This window comes from Pseudoliparis swirei, chromosome 19 (assembly GCF_029220125.1).
Source record: "Pseudoliparis swirei isolate HS2019 ecotype Mariana Trench chromosome 19, NWPU_hadal_v1, whole genome shotgun sequence".
In the NCBI taxonomy this organism is placed as follows: Eukaryota; Metazoa; Chordata; class Actinopteri; order Perciformes; family Liparidae; genus Pseudoliparis; species Pseudoliparis swirei.
In genome coordinates, this window is record NC_079406.1 from 25,583,826 (window position 1) to 25,604,723 (window position 20,898).

Here is a 20,898-nt window from a genome sequence, read left to right on the forward strand (position 1 = left end):
ACGAGAAGAAGAGAAAAAAAATCAGCATTCCACAAGTTATTTTTTTATATAATTTAAACAAGATTGAACTTGTTGCTGTGAGATTTATTACACTTGGAACATGTTTATGTTGTGCTTTCTAAAGTTAAAGTAAATGCCTGTCAAGGGGGGGGGGGGGGTGTTATGTCGATGGCCTTTGACCTTCAGGGTTGGGTCTGATTTTCACGAGAGTACAAATACTAAACATTTATATAACTTATCAGGTTAATACTTCTGCTTTGTGCAGTTTATTTATGGATCTGCTGATGCACTGTTCATATTTAGTGTTCTACTGTTTAAAATCGTATCCCACGTCATTGTGTCTGAGGGGAAACGGCCGTGTACGATTTTAGGAACACGTCTGAACGTCTCCTTTATGCTCCTGGTGGATCTGAAGTGGGACGAGTCGGTTCTGATTGTTAGAAAAAAACACTTTTGATCACCGTTTGTTTGTGTTTTCATCGCTCGGATTAAAAAGAAATCCTGTTTTCTGTTCATATTCAGTGATTTGATCCTGAACAGTGTGATTTTGAGCCTTATTTATACATAATGCTCTAATATAAATCAATAAAATAACTCCAAGCTCAAATGATGAGGTCGGTACATTATTTTTCAGAAATTCGTATGATGCATCCGGGAAGGTTACCTGTTGTCTTTATTCATATTCACAGGTCCGGTGTATTTTTGGGGATTTGATCTACTTTTTTGGGGGGTAGTGTGACGTACTTCCTCCCGTGTTGATGCACGTTGTCGAGTCGTCTGACTTGATCCACACGCAGGAAATGCTTTTGTTTCCTGCGTTTACGACGCAGTGCATCGTTTACTCTTGTACGCGTTGAACGCTCTCGTCGCTAGTGGTGCGTTTACTTCCTCCTGGTTTGGGCAACGGATGGAGCTACCGGTGCTGTGTTCAGGGAACTCGTGTCCGAGGAGCAAGGCGTTCAGTCGCGTGCACGGCTCCAGGTTTCGTACTTTTTATTGGACCGCTTGTAACTTTTGAGTGTTTCCGCTGACGTGGACGACAGCAGCGGGACGCTTGACTAACCCTCTAATGTTAAAGGTTAACGCTGCTGCTGTTAGTATTGTTCACGCAGCGGGTTTTAGAGGAGCCTGTCCCTGTGTTGTCTAATGTCACGAATATGAACATAATGAACATCCCTGATTCAGTCCCCCAAGCAGACGCATGGTGTGTAGTGTGTAGAGTGTGTAGATAGTGTGTAGAGTGTAGAGCCCTCAGTCAATGAGGTGACACCCGTCGCTTTAGAGATAAACAGGATGTGCAACTCTACTGATGTGGTCCACAGAGTGAAAACGGATGCTGTGCACCTCTAGGTGCTGCGCAGAAGGCTGTCGTACGTGTACAGCGCGGCTGGATTAAGAACTTGTTGCTTTTGATTTGGGTTTTTTTGAGAAATATGTTAAATATTTCAATAAAAGATGAAACCAAATTTAAACTTTTTTTTTTACGGTACAGTTATTTGTGCTCAAAACTCGTGAACGTGCATGCCTCGTGGGGTTAACCCAGGCAATGAAGAGTCCTGGGTTGGTCTCAAAGACAAAGAATAAATACTATTTCTGTGATATTTTTGTCTCATAATCATCAAATATACACATTTTCCTCTAAAAGTATTCCAGCAATCCTTTTAACCCTCCTGTGACCTTCAAATGTACGAACATCTTTTACTCCTGGGGTCAATTTGACCCCAGGAGTAAAAACCTAGAGAAAATTATTAGAGTTAATATTGTTTCCCAAGTTTAAGTGTCAGATACTTTGTTTGTTTGTTGACTAAATAAAAAAGTTGATGTTTCTTATATGTTTTACACAGTGAAAAACAGCCTTAAAGGCCTTAAGACAATTTGGATTATCTTTATTTTATAGGAAGCTTAATCCAAATAATATTAATATACAACAATTCACAAGAGCATTAAAATAATTATTCTACATCTCTTATGCATGTTTTTAATGGTGATACACACACTTTAAGATAACATTTTATAAAGGTATACCATCAGGGTTGGAGCAACAACAACAATGTACATTATATATACAATAAATATAAAATCAGCTTTACAGGAGCTTTACATCAAACACATCCTCATTGTTGGAAATGTATTGAGAATTTTAACTTTTAACTACGTTTCACAGCAGATTCTTGTAGAGTAAAGGGAATAAAATATGTCATCGTAGAAATATAAGATTATTATGCAGTAAAAAAATACATTCAGAATAAATAGTTGCCCTATCGTCACTTTGCAATGACTCGGTTACAAAAGTAAATATTCACCGGTAAATATTTTGTCGGGGTAACAAATCAGAGGATCACTCGAATCCGATATCCCCGAGATCACTCATTGCATTCAAATCCCCCAAACACCCCGAATATGTTCTCAAAATCCTCGTGAAAGTTCAGATGTCATTTTAAAGACTCGAGTCACTATGTTGGAGCTGAAGTAAAGACAACGCTTCTCCCACGAACTCCCTGAAGGACGTCTCGGGCCACCTCTCGCAGGCACACTCCCTGGAGTCGGTCAGCGCCTGGGGGGGGGGAGGACCAGTTGGTTCAGTCCACCGGAGAGTAGCATTTTTAGATTTGGCAACACGCCGTGTGTGTGTGTGTAAATACTTACGTGGACTTTTTCCGACCGTTCTTTGATCAGAAGATCCAAGTAGTCGACGGCGTCCTCCACGTATTCTCGGGGGTCTTCGCATTCCTCGTGGACCGCTCCGCTGAGTTCTCTCCGGACGCAGTGCAGCGCCGCCGTGATGCACCGTTTCTGCGAGAGTGAGACGCGTCTTAACTTCCTTTATTGTTTTACGGCTGCGACTTGTGGCTGCAGGGGAGAGAAGGACGAGCAACACCTGCCGAGCTCACTTCCTGTACTCGAGAACCTTTTACATGTGGTTCACACAAGTTCATCTCAACCCTGACACTTCAGCTTCTTTGATGCTGGGGAGTACCCACAATTACTTTTGTTTGTTTTTGAATCGATCCATCATTATCAGATTTGGTACAAGATATATTACATATATTTATATTATATATTTATTTTATATATATTGATATATACATTTCATATACATGTCATTTTTATTTATATATGTATATTGTATACATGTATATTGTATACATATATATGTAAATTTTATATATCTATATATAAAATGTTTTTTTTAAATATATATAATTTTTTATATAAAATATATATATTTTATATAAAATATATATATTATATAATTTTTTTATAAAATATATATATATATTTTTTTAGATGTATACAATATATATATTTTAAATATATAAAAATATTGTTTATATATATATAAATGTTTGTAATTGTTTCAAATATTTTTTTTGTACATTTGTATATATAATATATATAATATATTTGATATATATATATAATTATTCATGAGTTGAAAAGTACATTTTATTCTAAAACGATACAAAATAAAGCCTCACCTCCACATTTCTCGGGGCGTAGAAAGTAGAATCCTCCGGCTGTGTGGACAGAAGAAAACGTTGCGCTGTGTCAGCAGCGTGGAGAACTGAGCACGGAAAGAACATCTGGCTTAAAAACTACTCACGCATTCGACGTGCTTCCGCAAATAGGAGGCGCCGAAGTCGGAAATGGGGAATGACTTTGCGAGGAGGAATGATCCCAACAAAAAGATCCAAAAGGCGATCCTCAGAAAGTTCCCCATCTTCAGCGTGAGGAGCAGGTTGTCTCGCGGAGGAGTTGAAGTGGTTTACTCTCCTCCTCCTGTGCAATTCATATATATATATATATATATGTGTGTGTGTGTGTGTGTCGGGGTGGAAAGGTGGGCTGAACTCGTTGCTGCAGACGGTTGTTTTCTTCATCTTTAGATGACTCTTGGAATTTTATTTTGGTTCTCACCGTCCAGGCTGGTGAATCCCTCAGGTGGCCGGTTGTCGCTCGGCGCTCGTGAAAGTAGGCCGCCCCGGCTCGCGGTGCGGAGGCTTTGTTTTTGGTCACGCTCCGACACGTCAGACTTTATGTTGTTGTTGTTGTTGTGAATATTAAAATATAGCCCGCACAGGCAGTGTTTTCTTTAACCCTTGTGTTGCCTTCGGGTCATTTTGACCCGATTCAATATTTAAGGCTGTGTTTAAAAAAAATCTCAAGCTAAGGTTGGATAATGTGTGTGTATGTCTAAGTGTGTATTTGTGCGTATTTTCACGTGTATGTCTGTGCGTTTGTGTGTGTGTGTGTATGTCTTGAGTGTATTTGTGCGTTTATATGTGTGTTTATGTTTGTGCGTGTGTCATTTTACAGTTTCCAGCTAGTTTGAAAACAAATGTGTGTATTTGCGCGTGTGGTTCTGTGTGTTTGTGTGTATTTGTCCGTGTGTGTGTGAGAGTGTATTTGTGCCGTCTCCAGAGCGACTCCTTACACAGTCGATCACACCAAGTGTGAAAGGACGCATCCTTGTGGCCTGTACACTAACTCCTAGCTCCAATAAGTTCGTCTTCCGTCCCTCTGGAAGACGTCGACACAAACGCAGAGACAAAAGACCCAAATCAAGACTCGCAGTTAAAATTTCTCACATTTTATTTGCACATTTTCACACACACACACACACACCATACGCGCGTCAGCAGTTGCATAATAAATTAATAAATAAATAAACTTGAGAACCTTTTTTGTTGTTGCAGTGTTTCTTAAACCGTTACCAGACGGTTAATCAAATGTTAGTGCAGTGAATAATATTAAATAATGTTAGTAAAAATAAAAAAACATCAGTCGGGTCACTTTGCGGCTTCGGAGTTGAGAAGTTGAACGAAACTCTCGAGGTCTTCCACCAAGTCCTCGAACTCTGATTCCTTGGCTCCCAGCATGCACTGCGTCGAGTGCGTCTGCGTCTGAGGACGAGGAGGCGGGGTTTAGATTTTGGATCGCGAGCTTTCGAGTGCGCCGGCTTCAACTTCAAAGGCAACACTCACGGAGGGGAAGGCGTCGGTCAGGGCGTCCAGAGTGTCGTGGATTCGCTCGTCGACGTCGAGGCATCGCGCGGCGGCGAGTTCCAGCTCGGCCTTGAAGCGCTGCAGGACTTCGTTGCGGCACTTCTCCTGAAAACACACTCGGGTGAGTAAAGTAGAAGTTCAACCATTCAAACACGCTCCTGTTTATAAAGCATTTGTAGTTCTTTGTATTTTACTTGGGATTTTTGTGCGTATTTTATTCTGTTTTAATGTTTTGTTTTCAGGTCACATATATGTCGGCCTCTTGTTGTTTACCAGAGCTCATCCCAGTAAGTAGGAAGTTTTCCGTGTCTGCAAACTGATTATTTTATTTATCGCTAAAGTGTGGCGACGTAAACACTGCAGCACCAGAACCGCGGCGTTCTTCTCTTACCTCGTGCACGTCTTCTGGGTAAGTGAACGTCACGCTTTCCTGTAACAAATTGGAGGGAAAAAAAGACACTTTCACCTAAAATTGAACAGCTGATCATGGTTTGTTTAACAAAAATATATATCTAAATATATATAGATCTAAATATATATATACATTTATTTTAATACATGTATCTAACTCTATATATATCTAAGTATGAATATATATATATTATCTATCTAAATATATATCTAAATATATTTAAATATATATGTATATTTAAATATATATTTAAATAAAATAAAAATATATTTAAAAATATATATATATAAATATAAATAAAAAGTGTTCATCAAATAAATAACTTACACATCTGACGTCTCGCCGTAGATAGCAGAATCCCATGTTGCCCTGTTCCGAGCAGACGGGTCTCGCTTGAAGATGTCCGATGAGAGAAAACACCCAGAGGGCGATGGTGAAACACTGCTCCATGCCGGCGGCTCGATGGCGGTATCCTGTGGAGACGTACGACGGGTCTGTTCGCCGGTGGCTTGTGGCGTCCCCTCTGGTGCGGCGCGCTAATTTATAGGGGACGGCGGTCACCACAAATGTGAGTAGGCTGGTGAAAGGTACGTTTAGTTTTTTTCCTATTAATCATGTCACATTTTTCCCTTATCGACTGCATGGTGAAACCCCGAAGTGAAGAAAAAAAAGGACAGGTGGGCCCTCTGTGGTGGCGGCTGCTGACACATTTGAAGAAAAAAAAACCCCAAAGTATATTGACCCCCTCCCCACCCATCATAAACAAAAAACTGGGTTTTGTGCATTGTCCATTTGTGTAAATGATATTTGTCGTATGATATTTGTCGTCTTTCTGTCCGTGACAGCGTTGAGCACGCTGACGGATGTACGAGGTTTGGTTTCCTTTCTTCACAGAATCGTGTTGCAATTTCTTTTTGTTGAACACGAGGAGCAGCTTGCACAACCGCACACTGTGTGTGTGACACGTGGGTCTCTTTTTTTTTAACTTTTGGGGTTAAGGCTTGAGGTGGGGCAGCTGATTTCTAACGGTTTGACGTTGATTCATTTCTTATACGTTGCACCATGCGTTATAAAAATGATGAATGCAAGTCGAGGAACTATCCTCCAGTGTGTAGACTTTCTCTGGAAAATAAATAAACGGCATAATCAATCCAACTTATTTCACTCAAGGTCCAGATGGTATGAGTCATTAAAATAGAATAACATACATAGTGCTCATCAGCACTACATGTTACAGGAATTCACATTCATTTAGTTTTGTACAGTAGAAATGGAGCAGCAGGTAAAAATAGACACGTGACGTCACGCGGCCATCCGAAGGGTTTCTCTTACGCCTACGAGCTCGAGGGGAGTCCCCTCAACAATCCCTGGGCTCGGCTCACCGTGTGAAATAAGTCGGACTTCTTCTTCTTCTTGTTATTCTTCTTGTTGTTCTTCTTCTTCTAGGCGGACACGCGAGTGTTTACTTTTGTGACCAGTCAGACCAACAAAAAAAGTATGAAATTTGCAACGCGCTCGACGTCCAACATGCGTTTTAATTCTCGTTTTTTCCGGTTAACGAAACTCCTCGTGAACCAGACTATAATTCACTTGTTTTGAACCAGTTTTTTTACTTCCGTGTACCGATCAAATGCCGCGGTCGGCCAGCTGCGGACTGAGGACACACATTGAACCGGCGAATTTTTAAGGTGGAATGTTACTCGATGCACGAGTTGACTTTGAACTTTGACCTTTACATCTCAAATGGCACCGAGGTTTCTTACTGTCATCTCTGCAGTGCAGTTTGATGTAAAACAATTATAACTACAGTGAACAGGATGCACTGGAACATCCTTTAGGTTTTTGTGTGTGTTGTATTTAAGGCCTAAGATGAACGAGTAAGTCAGTCCCGTCTCTGTTATCTGAGGGCACGACAATCTGCTCTTCACAGATTGGAAGTATGCTGAATTGGGTTAATTCGCTCCATAAAAGTGATTTGGTTGTTTCCCTTCCTGTGACGCTCTGTGTGTGTGTGTGTGTGTGTGTGTGTGTGGGTGAGATGTCTCTTAATTACACAGAGACCAGAAGATGTTCTAACATGTACCAAAACAAGTGAAAGTGGTTGGTTTCCGTGATGGTGGTGATGTGAGGGAGCCGGTGGAGGTTTGGTGACCACAGCAGAGGCTTTCCTGAAGTGACGCGTTGCTTCTGGATCATCAAAAATCTGGCACAAGTTTCTTTTTAAAATATAGATTAAAAATGTTGTTTACTGCATGGTACCCACAAGCTGGTGTCATGTAAGGGGGGGGGGGGGGGTCGGGGGGGTTGCTCTTTGTTTTAGTCAAAGGGAGTTTTTTTGGAAGGTCTTCATTGAGCATTTTCCATCATGTACATTTTGGTTTTTTAAAGTTTCCATCTCACTTCAGCAGCAGTTTGGTCACAGAGCACAATATTTGTTAGATATATTTTATATATATATATATACTGTGTATATATATATTATTTTATATATATATATTATTTTAAATATTTATTTGTATTTTATATATAAAATACTACTTTCTACTGCGCCATATTTCAGAGGGACATTTTTACTTCACATTAATTGGTGATGACTACATGAAATTTCTCTCCTTATGGATGAATTTTCATCTGTCTATTGCACATTACTAACTGCTTTCTCCCCGGAGTCCTTGTGACTTCACGTCTCATATGGTCATCGGATCATAGATCCTATCTGCCTGATGGATCATCGAGGTCTGGATCGTGGAATATGCCTACTACCAAATATGCCATGGCCCAGCTGAGACTCCGCCCACTCCTCCTCTCTACCTCCATCTGCCTGATGGATCGTGGAGGTCTCCATCGTGGAATATGCCGACTACCAACTATTCATACACTCTGTCATATTCATTGAATGTGTTTTAACTCTAAATGTGTCCTTCTGGTCACATGACATCTATTGTTCTGTCGATCTTGGAGAGGGATCCTCCTCTGTTGCTCTCCTGAAGGTTTCTTCCCTTTTTTTTTCCTCGTGAAGGGTTATTTGGGAGTTGTTCCTGAGGTCAAAGGTCAGGGATGTCTGTGTACAGATTGTAATGCACTCTGAGACAAATTTGTAATTTATGAAAATGGGCTATACAAATAAATTGAATTGAAAAATACGATGTTTCACAGTGAATTAAACCACTCAACTGTTTAAAAAAAATGTCTAAACATTTTAAATGAGTTACTGCATCATAAATAATATATTCTAATTTATATTAATGTAACAACTGAAGAGCACATTTTCGATGCATATTAAGCTTTTTCTTGATTTATATTTACTTGAAATGTTTGGTACTTTTTAGGTAAAAGATCAACAAAGCCAGGAGAAGCCGCGATCACGACGGAAAGTGGCGTCCACTGTGCGGCCGCCGAGACGTTACTCCTCGATCTGAAATCAGAAATAGTTGTTTCATTAACGTTCATCATGTGAAATGCAGCTCTTTTCTTCAACGTCTCAGTTTTACCATCGGTGGCGTCTTGAGTCTGGACCTCTCGTTGGCTCTCCTCATTTTGCCTTTTTACGATAATCAGATTTTTTTGGAACATGGTTAAATAGATTGTTTCGTGAATTGACCGTTCCCACGTACACGTAATCGTACACGTTATCATAATCGTACATGTAGTTGTACACGTAATCGTACACGTAACGGTACACGTAATCGTACACGTTATCGTACACGTAATCGTACACGTAACCGTACACGTAATCGTCATCGTACACGTAATCGTACATGTAATCGTACACGTCATCATTCACGTACGGCCTATAATTGGCCTGAAAGCCTCGCAGATTTTTTTTTAAAGCAAGGCTCCTGCACGTGATGCAACCAGAGAGCAGAGGAGTGACCTCCAGGCGGAGTGGTTCTGCACAAATGCGTTCCATTCCCAGACCTTTGTTGTTCCTCAGTAAAATGCTCCGTGGATCTGAAGTTCACGAGTCTCCTACAGTCTGAATTCTTCACATCAAGTGGAGATCACACGAGGTGAAACTGTTTGTGGCGACACACAAACGGGTGGAAGATCCCCACAAGTGGACTCCTGAAGCCTCAGATGAACCCGAGGAGGTGTTTACTTCTGCTGTGAAATCGCTTTAGGGACAGATTTATTTTTCGGGATGTGTGGTGGTGGATGGCGGCGGTAAATCGTCCGAAACTATACGAAAGATACGAACCAATAAAACAGATTAAATGTGTTTGCAGCGTTCAGCACGACTGGAGGCACATGGCTGTCTTGTTTTGGCAGAACTGTTTTATTTTATTTTTTAGGTTCAGTTTACACACATTACTCACTTTGTTGTGGACACTGGAAAACCCCTGAGCCCCACTGAACGAACACACACACACACACACACAGGATTGAAAAGAAGAGGCTCTCAAGGCCTCTTCACGAAGACACACAGCTGTACAACACAGCTGCCTGATGTCCTCAGTGGTCTCAGCTGTGATGAAGGAGATTCCACACTGAAGAGCAACATTGTGCACCTTTTTTTTCCTCCTAAACAAAATCAAATGAAAAGCAAAGGCTGTATTGGATCCAGTTCAGATATTAACTCGACATTGACATTAACACAGATGTGCTGTTTCCCGTTTTAGATCCTGGAAATATTGAGAACTTTGAAAATGAAAAGAAGACAAAACGACGATATTGTTTGAGTTCATATATATAGTTTTCTTAGAGGTGGAACAGGTGCACTTATAGAATTCCTTTTAGCACTTATAGCTCTCTGATTTGCATCAGAAATATCTTTTAAATACATGTATGTGTGATTTAAACGGTAAGATCACACCTAGATCATTGATCTTGTTTTAGTGTAGAGCCTTTAATCGGAGCTCATGGAGCGAGATTTGTATTTATATCATCATATAGAACAGATTGTCGCCTGTTGGACAGAATTAAAGCCTTTCGATGGATCGACCCGACTACGTTCAATCGGTGCTAACGGGACATTTTCTTTCTCTATTAATGTGCTCAAGAGTACGGGTCAGGCTTAAGAGTGTGTTTTATTGCATTGTTCCTATTAGTACTTATAAAAGATTCAAAGGTTGGTTTAATACTAACCTTTAACCTTAATTGTGTGGTTATGTTCAACCTCAGGATAAACGAAGGCATACCACAGGGGTCCCTGCTGGGTCCTTTACTACTTACACTCGTGATCTCTTCTTGGTTTTAGTGAGTACACCAGCTGCAGCATTCTGGATCAACTGGAGGGACCTAAGAGACTTATTCGAGCAGCCTGATAATATGGAGTTGCAGTAATCCAGTCTCGAAGAAACGAACGTGTGAACTAGTTTTTCTGCATTTCTTTTAGACAAGATGTGCCTGATTTTTAAAATATTACTTAGATGAAAAAATGAAGTCCTTGAGATTTGCTTCACATGGGAGTTAAAGGACAAGTCCCGATCAAAGATAACGCCGAGATTCTTTATGGTGGTGTTGGATGCCATCGATAGAAACCACATCACCAGATAATTGATCCCTCAGGTTTTGTCTAACATCAGGAAGTTGCAGGTCATCCATATTTGTATGTCTTTAAGACATTTTAGTGAGCTGGTTGGTTTCCTCTGGTACGATCGATAGATATAATTGAGTATCATCATCTGCATAACAATGAAAGTTTGAGTGTTTCCTGATGATATTGCTCAAAGGAAACATATATAAGGTAAATAAAATTGGCCCTAGCACAGAACCTTGTGGAACTCCGTGACTAACGTTGGTGGTCATCGAGGCTTCACCGTTTGCAAATATTAATTGAGATCGATCTGATAAATAGGATTCAAACCAACTTAGTGCTGCACCTGAAAGGCCAATCGACTGATCCAGTCTCCGTAAATAGGATGTCATGAACCCATCATTCCAGTTAGCATCTCCTTGCCATCCGTACACTTCTGGACAAAAGTTCTCACCAGCGCACAGGTGCACTACTCAACCCTGCGAGTCCGAAGTGTTCTAGATAGTATGTACAACTGAGGTTTTACGAAAGGTTACATGCAATGAGCATTTGATACACAAATGGTAAAGTTCCGTGTGAAGTATTCATTAATTAACCAGGTGCACAGGACATCTGTTGTAATGCAAAGGGGGATTTTATTTTATTCGGTCTATCTAGTGGGCAAGAAATCTTTGCTCTCAGGTGTGAAATGCCTCTCGGTGAAGAGTTTGAGTGTCTGAAATCCCCCCATTGTCATGTGGGAAGTCCACCGTCGGGGTGTTTGTTGTGAGCACACCTGCTCGCATGTGTGCGCCCGTCATAGTGAGAGTCGAGAGGTCTTCGTGGTCACCTTCTCAACCACAGACAATTGCGCATCCACCTGCTTCTGAAGGTCGATACAGGTGGAGAAATGCTCTGTTGCTTTGGTGACACACGCTTGATGACATGTTGTTGCCTTAAATATGTACCAAGACCCAACATACAGTACCTACAAAGGAACATGTTGGGTTATCCAATCCCAACACTCATTAGAGCCTTCCCCCCCCCCCCCAACTGTCTTTTAGGGTGCAAAACACTGTTGTGAAACATTAATTGCCAAACTATGCGATCCGGATCGCGTTGAGATCAGGGTAGTAAATTAACATATTATATAGGGGGCAATTTTTGCCCCCACTGACTGAAATCAAGGGGCATTTAAAAAGAAATTGGGGGCACTTTTTGAAACTTGTGAAATAACATTTAACCTTGGTTCAAAAATAATAAATATACTTATTCAGGCTTACAAGAAATGAGCAATTGTCATAAATATGGCCTTAATAAGATGGCGATAATCAAAACGTGATACTCATGTGTACACCGAGTTTTCACAACATTTGTGCTCGTGGAAATTTGGTTTAAAGTCCTGGAAGTCCATTGGTCAACGTGTGCATGAACCCTGACTGATTCATTATCCTGAGCATAAATGTAAACGTGCTGCCACCTGCTGCTGGAAATGGAGACGAGTGCATCTGATTCAATTTAACGCCACTAATTATTATTCTCACAAATGACTCTTTGGCATTTCCTTCTTTCCCCGCTGCGTTTAAGAGTTTAAGAACTTTTAAGATGCGACAAAAATAAACCAGACTACCAAAAAAAACTCTTTTGTATGTGTTTATTCATGCATTTATTTATTCATTCATGTATTTATTCATTCATGCATTTATAAATGAAATACTAATAAGCAAAACAAAATCTGAATATTTTTTTATGAATTTTTATTTATTTTCTTCTATATTCAATTACAACCCAAAACATTGTCACCTCACACTATTTGATCTCTTCCTGCAGGCGGGAGAATATCAACGACCACAAATATTAATATCAACCGCGCCGTCAACAAATATGTTCAATGACATCATCACGTCAGTCAGAGAGAGAGAGAGAGAGCACTTGACTTCCACTGCCTGCTGTGCACCGCGACTCCGGGGAACTACGGTGGATGTGAAAAGTAGGAGCAGACGGATGTGAGGGAAATATATTTATTTTTCTTGCATTGTAGAAAAAAAATCTGTGCAAAAATACACCGCGGGATGAAACATGTTTTCTTAAATCTGTCTTAGGGGGGGAAAAAAAGGTCCAGGAGAAAAACTGTGGCTCAAACCGATCCGATGGGAGTCGAAGGATGGACCTTAGAGATCTGGGTCCGGACCGGCTTCAGTAGAGATTGGTCTTCCTCATTATCCTCAAGAACTCCTGCTCGTTGACCTCCCCGTCGCCATTCCGGTCCGCCTCGTCGATCATTTCCTGAAAAATAAAAGGATGATTATGAATATTCTTCATTTTAACAAAGGAAAGTTATCTCGAGACGACTCAAAACGAGTTTAACAGTTGATCTTTTCTGTGGCTTGTGAATTATATTATATTATTATGCGTCGTCTGTTGTTACAGCTTTTCCTCGTGAAACCGTGCGTTCCTAAACATCCATATGGGCTCGACTGGGTCAGTGATTAGCAGGTCCGTCTTCCAATCAGGGGGCTGGTGGTTCAACCCCCACCCTAGTCCATGTGTCCTTGAGCAAGACACTTAACCCTGACCTGCTCCCTGTAGCCGCGTCTACGGTGTGTGAAGCGTCAGCTAAATGACATGAAATATTCAGAGTTCAACATTCATACTTTTCTTTTTTCCATGTTTAAATCTACGAGCCCGGTTGCTGGTTTATTAGCCCACATTGACATTATATATTAAATACATGCAGTGCAAATGTGCAATAATTAATGCTCTTTTTACAGTGAGAAAAAACAGCCTGCATCAAAAATAGCAAAACTGAAACTGAATAGATTTTATTGTAAAGATGAACTTTCTCTCCCTTAAAAAAAAAAAAAAAAAAGAATTCCAAAACAGCAATCAATTAAAAAGCGAATTAATTAGACATGAATGCACTAGTGGACCCAGGTCACTGCCTTGTGTATATATTTTGTTTCCTCTGTATATTTAGTATGGTTATTGTGTTTTCTTTTTATCTTTATTAATGCTCTAATGTGCACCTGAAATGTCCCCACTGTGGAACTAATAACAGAATGTCTGATCTTAGTGAATCTACCGATGCAAAACCTTTATAAACTACAAAACAGCCTTCTGGGTTCTTTGTTCACGGACGGCCGATAACAAATATGTGGCACGTCTCTAGAAGAACATCCTCTCGTACCTTTAACTCTTCGTCCGTGAGGTTCTCCCCGAGCTCCTTGGCGACTCGCTTCAGGTTCTTGAAGGAGATCGTTCCCGTGCCGTCGTCGTCGAACAGCCGGAACGCCTTCAATATCTCTTCTTTGGAGTCTTTTTCAGTCTGTTGACAAACAAAATAGTAACAACACGCGCCTCGATCGACACTTTTTGAAAGTTACATTTTGCAAGTAAAATTAAAAATCGCCGTGTATTTATTAATTTATTTGTATGCGTGTTATTCGCATAACTCAAAAAGTATTAAACCGAATCGCATGAAATTTGGTGGGATGATTGGTTATTATCCGGGGACCATTTGATTAGATTTTGGGATCGATCGGGTCAAAGGTCATGGTCATGAAAAGGTCAACATCTTCTTTTTACCATAGCGGTCAATTTATATCCAATTGGCATGCAACTAATGCCAAAATGTTCACAATTCAATGCCCAATCTTGTGATATGCGAAGGTATGCGCTCTACCGAGTGCCCGTTCTAGTTGTTTTTATGTCAAACACCTGTATTACACACTCACCATTTTTGAAGACATCATCCCGAGAAAGTCACTGAAGTCGATTGTTCCGGAGCCTTCTTTATCGATGTCTGCAATCATCTTCTTGATATCTTCTTTCTTGGGTTCAAACCCGAGCGCCCTCATGGCCACCTGTTGCACAGGTAGAAGAGGAGGGGGGGTGAGGGGACCAGGGTATCCGTTTCATCAGGTACACACACTTGTTGCTCACTAAACCAGAGACTCACCTTCAGCTCCTTCACGTCTATTGTTCCAATTCCATCCGTGTCGAAGAGGTCAAACGCCTCTTTAATTTCTTGCTTCTGCTCCTCAGTCAGCTCGATTTTGGGACCAGGTTTTTTCTTCTGGCCCACAGTAGGAGCTGGTTTTCGGTAACCGGAAGTAGCCTGAAACACAAACACAACGACGTTAGCACGTCGCTCCTGTCTGTCATGCGAGCTAACTTTAGCTGCTATGCTGCTCCACGAGACCCAACAGAAACGCGTATTGAACGATTTCAGCGAACTAACTGTCGGTTTTTCGCGGTTAATCTCGAAATGTCCCCAACATTTTACACGGCGTGAGATTCACTCGACATTTATATGTAATTATACCATTTAAATTAGCGATTCAGCCCCGGGAAAGCTGCAACTGCCCTCTCGGATCCGGTGTCAACAAAACGAGCAGCAACGGCTGTATTATTTTTTCTTCTTTCGGTTGGAGTGACGTGGAAGACAGCCAATAGAAACCACGAATATTCCGTGACGCACAAATACAGCCAATCACAAAAAAGAAAATAGGCGGGTCCTAAACCGTGTGCGCCAATGGTTGAGATCGTTTCTTGTCGCCACAGCAACGAGGAAACAGCGCATGCGCAGTGTTTAATCTTTCGAGCAGACGTAGCTTGGCAGTGGGCATCGATAGCTGCGCTATAAAACATTATTAAATAAGGTAACGTTATACCCTTTATGCACAGAGAAGGTTGGTTTAGTAGAAGCATCTGTTGGAGGCGCTCCTGTGTTTTTGTGTCGTTTTGGACTCTATTAAGACATTAGCCTGTTAGCTTAGCTTGTCTGGCAGCTATACGTCATTTAGTTAGATGTCGTTTTGTGTGTTGTACAATATCCATGTAATAACTCTTGTAGCTGCAGTTGTGTCTATGTTGTTGGTGGAATAAGTATTATCTTTTCCCCACAGATATTTCAGGGTAACTTGTAAATTAATTTCTGTCTGACATGAACAGTAATGATGCAAAGTTTAACTTGCTGTACTTATTTACTACCGGTTATCATCCACAGCTTGTTGGTGTGGCTCATGTTACCTTCGCAGGTGTAACTACCTACCTGTACTCAGGGTTCCTACGCTCATGGAAAACCTGGAAAAGTCATGACATTTAAAAATGTTTATTTCCAGGCCTGGAAAAGTCCTTAAAAAAACGTTAAATCCAATTAGTTTTTTGGAAAAGTCACGGACACGTGTTATATCAACACGTTCATTTACGCTGAGTTTAAAATTATAAATATGTTTTTAAAAGAAAGACGCTCAAAAAATATAAGCAGGCAGGAAACAAGCTCTCATACTCGCTCTCATTATTATTTTTAATTCATATAAATATTTATTCTTTTCATCAAACTATTGTCTCTCATTCATTTGAGTCATTTAAGGTTATATACTGTATGCTTTGTAATTCTCTTTGTTAGTTTAAATATATTTTCTCACTTTTTCATGGATGCGCTGAGATTTCAGAAAATGTTTGGTCATGGAAATTGGGTTTAAAGTCCTGGACACTCATTGGTCAACGTGTGTTTGGACCCTGTTTACTGATTACCTTCGCATTGAAAATGCGGAAGGTTATGTTTTGATCGCCGTGTATTTATTTATTTGTATGCGTGTTCCTCGCATAACTCAAAAAGTATTAAACCAAATCGCATGACATTTGGTGGGATGATTGGTTATTATCCGGGGACCTTATGATTAGATTTTGGGATCAATCGGGTCAAAGGTCAAGGTCATGAAAAGGTCAAATATTATTGAATCGCATGAAATTTGGTGGGATGATTGGTTATTATCCAGGGGCCATTTGTTTAGATTTTGGGATCGATCGGGTCAAAGGTCAAGGTCATGAAAAGGTCAACATCTTCTTTTTACCATAGCGCGGTCAATTTATATCCAATTGGCATGCAACTAATGCCAAAATGTTCATAATTCAATGCCCAATCTTGTGATATGCGAAGGTATGCGCTCTACCGAGTGCCCGTTCTAGTTAAACAAATGCTTCTCGTCCCTTTTTATTTCCCAGGCACCTCGTAATGCTGACGAGTACCGTGATAAACCACCGGCGACATGTCGGACTGCAGAAGCTCTCGGCGCTGGCGGCAATCACACACTCGTCTCTGGGCCCCAACAAAAAGTTCAAGTTCATCCGAGACGAAGCGAGCGGGGAGTCGGCGCTGGCGTGCTCGTGCGTCCGCGTCCTGGAGAACCTGGAGCTGACCTGCGGGGTCGGCCGGCTGGTCCAGGAGACGGTGCGAGCCCACCAGGAGGTCTACCGCACGGGGGCCGGCAGCCTGCTGTTCCTCGCCGGCGCGTGGAGCCGCGCCGCCCTGGAGTGCCTCCGGAGGGGCGTCTCGGTGACTCGCGTCGTCTCGGCGATGTCCGAAGGGATGGAGGCGTGCTCGGACGTGTGCGGGGAGTGCGGCGTGTCGACCGAGGGCCTCGGCGCGGCGTCTCCGGGGCTCCGCCCGCCGGAGAAACCCGCCGTCCCGCGAGGAGCCGGCGGTGGCGAGACTCTAAACGCCGCCGGGCGAAGGAAAGTGAAGCTCAGCAGACATTCCTACGACGCCGTCGACGTGGCTCCGCCTCCCCGGCCCGAGCGCCCCGACGTCGCGCACCTCGCCGCCGGGCTGAGTCACGGTTGCGTCGACGCCATGAATTTAGTCGTCGAGGCCGTCCGGATGCAGGCGGAGGTCGGCCCGCGAGGCGCCGGCGGCCGCGCCGCGTTCGACGTCGCTAACGTGGCGACGTGCGCGCTGCCCGGCTTACCGGAGGATCGCGCGTGCGTCTTACCGGGCTGCGTCGTCCTCGTCTCTGACGACCGGGCTGCGGTCGCACGCCACTTGAAGGGCCGCCGCCTGAAGGTGGCCCTGATCACCGGGGATTTATCGCCCGCCTATCGCCACCTCGGCTTCCAGCGGCCGAGGGGCGAGCGGCGCGTGCGCGACGGCGCGCGCCTCGCGTCCGGCGCGAGCGACGAGGAGGCGTGGCTGGAGGAGACGGAGAGGCGCCTGCTGGACCTGGAGGTGGACCTGGTGGTCGTGGGCGGGCTCGCCGACGAGCGGGCCGTCCGCCGCTGCTGCCGCCGCCGCATCCTGGTGGTGGACGGGGCGAAGGCCGCCGTCTCGAAGGCCCTGGCGAGCGCCACGGGCGCCGTCCCGGTGGCCTACGCCGCGCAGCTGACTCGGCGCTGCGTCGGCGTCGGCGCCGAGGCCGCGGTGTGGCGGGAGGGGCGGGCCTCGACCGCCGTGAACATCTCCGCGGGCGCGCTGGTCACCGCCGTCCTCACGAGCCACGTGGACGCCAAGCTGCAGGCCCTGGAGGACCGCTTCTGGGCGTGCGCGTATCGCCTGCACCACGCGCTGGACGGCGGCGTCGTCCTGCCCGGCGCCGGAGTCACGGAAATGCTCTGCGTTCGTCGGCTCGAAAAGGAGGCGGAGCTCTGCGACGAGTCGGCGGCCGACCCGTACCGGGGTCTGGTGCTGCGCCTCATGGCGGACGGGTTCGTCGATTACGTCGCCACCGTGATGGTCAACACGGGGACGTTTTCAAAGGCCGGCGCCCGGACCGCGCTGAGCCGGCGACTTAAGGCGTGCGCGGGAAGTCCGGGCGCCGCGGCGCACTTCTCGCGGCTTTTCTCGGAGGACGGGGAAGCTCGCGACGCCCCGGCGGCGCGCGTCTACGACGGTCTGACCGTGAAGCGGGAAGCGTGGCGGAGGGCCCTGGACCTGGTCCTTCTGGTCCTGCAGACGGACGCCGAGGTCATCACGGGCGTCGACCCCGAGGCCGTCGGCGGCGCCGAGGGAAACCTGATGCTGCTGTGACCTCCGCGCAACATCTGGAACGTTTTGACTGGACGCAAGTTTCCCAAAAAGTTAATTCGGACTTCTCACGCATTCAAGATATGTGGCACCAAGTTAAAAGAGAATAAAGTGTTTGTATTGTTGTTGTTTTCCTTGTCATGAATAAATAGCCACGGTGTGGCAGCGCTACCTGTGTGCCGCCACTAGGGGGAGACAAACGATCAGGCTCCGACCCCACGGAGGTAAATCTACGAAAGAATCGGCCTTTAGTTTCTGAATGGTGAGACTCATAAATATCTATAATATTTCAAACATGTCCATTTCATGGATTTAAGATTCAGATTAACGATCCAGAGATTCAAGTTATATTTACGCTATTTCCCGTAACGTTTTCTCTCCTGACCTCCGGGTATGTGGAAAGACATGAGCACAGCATCCTAAATATAATAACACATGAAGTACGCTCAGTAGATATTTACATATTTTCATTTACTTGGTAGTAAAAATCGTAATTTATATTTTTCCTTTCTTAAAAGTGCCGACTACAGGAAATACCCTCACATTAATTTTATTTGTATTATTAACCAAGCGAGATGCTGTGTGTACACACCTTGTACTCTAAAGACAAATTGTGCATGTAAATTTTTTTTATTTCACCAAGAAAAAGGAAAATAATAGTAATTACTACTTAGTTATTTGAGTTGTGGGAAAAAAACTAACATTTCCCTTTCTCTATGATCGTTGAAAGGTCACAGGGCTTTGACCCCTGCACTCTTCAACACTAGGTCATCCAGGAATTCAGGATTTTTTCTAATACAATACTTTTTTAGTAAGTTTAAATGTATAAAAGGACATCATTCGTTATTCCCAAGTAAAATAGACCTTTTCCTTCTGTACTTCAAGGTGTCAGTTTAAGACTTTCCATTTGAACTCAGAGGCCAGAAAATAGCTCGGGTGAAAAGTGAAGTAAAGAAACGTGACGGAGGCGGGGGGGGGGGGGGGTGACATAACATAAGAGACGCGTGTGAGAGTTCAGGCCGAGGCCACGCTTCGCGGTCCGCCCCGTAAACTTCACACGTCGCAGTCGCGTTGTGTTGCTAGGGGACGGCGAAGGATGCTCACTCGATTTTAAGATCTAATTCACTATTTAGTTTGGTATTCGTTTTGTTTATGAAAAAAAAAAAAAAAGGGAATTATGATAATAATAATAATAATTCAGACTTCTATAGCGCTTTTCTAAATACTCAAAGACGCTTATTATATTTCTAATAATAATTATAATTTTACAACCACAAATGCACGTGACGATTCAGCCGCAGCAGAACTCAAAGGTTTGGGAGCAGGTGTCACACCGAGGTCCCGCCGACGGAATCTATTCACGGAGATGGACTGCCGGCCAATCATACGTCTTGTTTTACGTTCCTTAAACCAAACATCCGACACGCTGAAGACCACGTGTGTGTTTGTAATGCACACCGACCGGTCAGCAGGCCCCTCCCTGCTCTTATATTTGAGGAGATCGGATAGCGATGACATCACAGATAGTCGCGCGTATGCTCGTGTTGACTGTAATGTTACATATCGAGTCGTCCGTCGTCTCTTTATTTGTATTATTTTAAAAAAGGGAATTCATGGCTTCTCGTGTAGCTTGTCAACAAAATACAAGTAAATCATTTTTTTCCTCATTTTAATTGCAGGTATTTGTATTAATTTGTGATAAGATAAAGGGACAAACAGTAAAGTCGAAACATTGGATAAACTTTCCTGTCGTTGTGTCCCAGGAAATACATTCCTGAGACCTCCAACAGCCACCTGCACCTCCTGTTGGACCACAGCTGTGCAAGTCTCCGGACTGAGTCGCTCATTTCGGCCTGGACAGATTCACTGGAGGTGTGTGTGTGTGTGTGTGTGTGTGTTTCACCATCGTGACGTCAACCCGAGAGCACAGCTGACTCTCGATGTCTCAGATGTGGTACGTTTTACCCCAGAAGTGTTTCCCTTTTTTTTTTTTTTTTATCCTAAAAATACCCCCAAAAGACTCAAATCCTGCAGGAATAAGTCCCACGACAACCGAGTCCTCCACCCCGCCGCTTCTGAGGGAGTCGAGAGCAGCGATTACAACCAGTCCTCACGCCTCACGTCGTTGCTTCTTTCTTTTTCTTTTTATTTTTTACTTATTTTGTTTTTAACATCTTCATTTTCATGAGTGTAAACGCTCTGCAGGGTCTCACTGAGTCCA

General features: G+C 43.3%; 2 protein-coding genes across 2 annotated transcripts; one reads left to right on the forward strand and one right to left on the reverse strand.

Annotated features, from left to right (window-relative positions):
• Positions 1–12,613: 12,613 nt before the first annotated feature.
• cetn4 (centrin 4) lies at positions 12,614–15,264 on the reverse strand. Its single transcript, XM_056439986.1, has 5 exons — positions 15,198–15,264; positions 14,832–14,990; positions 14,608–14,736; positions 14,061–14,198; positions 12,614–13,159 (listed from the first exon to the last, which is right to left on the reverse strand). Exons 1-5 carry the CDS (start codon positions 15,198–15,200, stop codon positions 13,070–13,072), a joined length of 519 nt encoding a protein of 172 aa, XP_056295961.1. The 5' UTR covers positions 15,201–15,264; the 3' UTR covers positions 12,614–13,069.
• A 205-nt stretch (positions 15,265–15,469) lies between these two features.
• Positions 15,470–18,802, forward strand: bbs12 (Bardet-Biedl syndrome 12). Its single transcript, XM_056439985.1, has 2 exons — positions 15,470–15,534; positions 16,883–18,802. Exon 2 carries the CDS (start codon positions 16,893–16,895, stop codon positions 18,678–18,680), a length of 1,788 nt encoding a protein of 595 aa, XP_056295960.1. The 5' UTR covers positions 15,470–15,534; positions 16,883–16,892; the 3' UTR covers positions 18,681–18,802.
• The last annotated feature ends 2,096 nt before the right edge of the window (positions 18,803–20,898 follow it).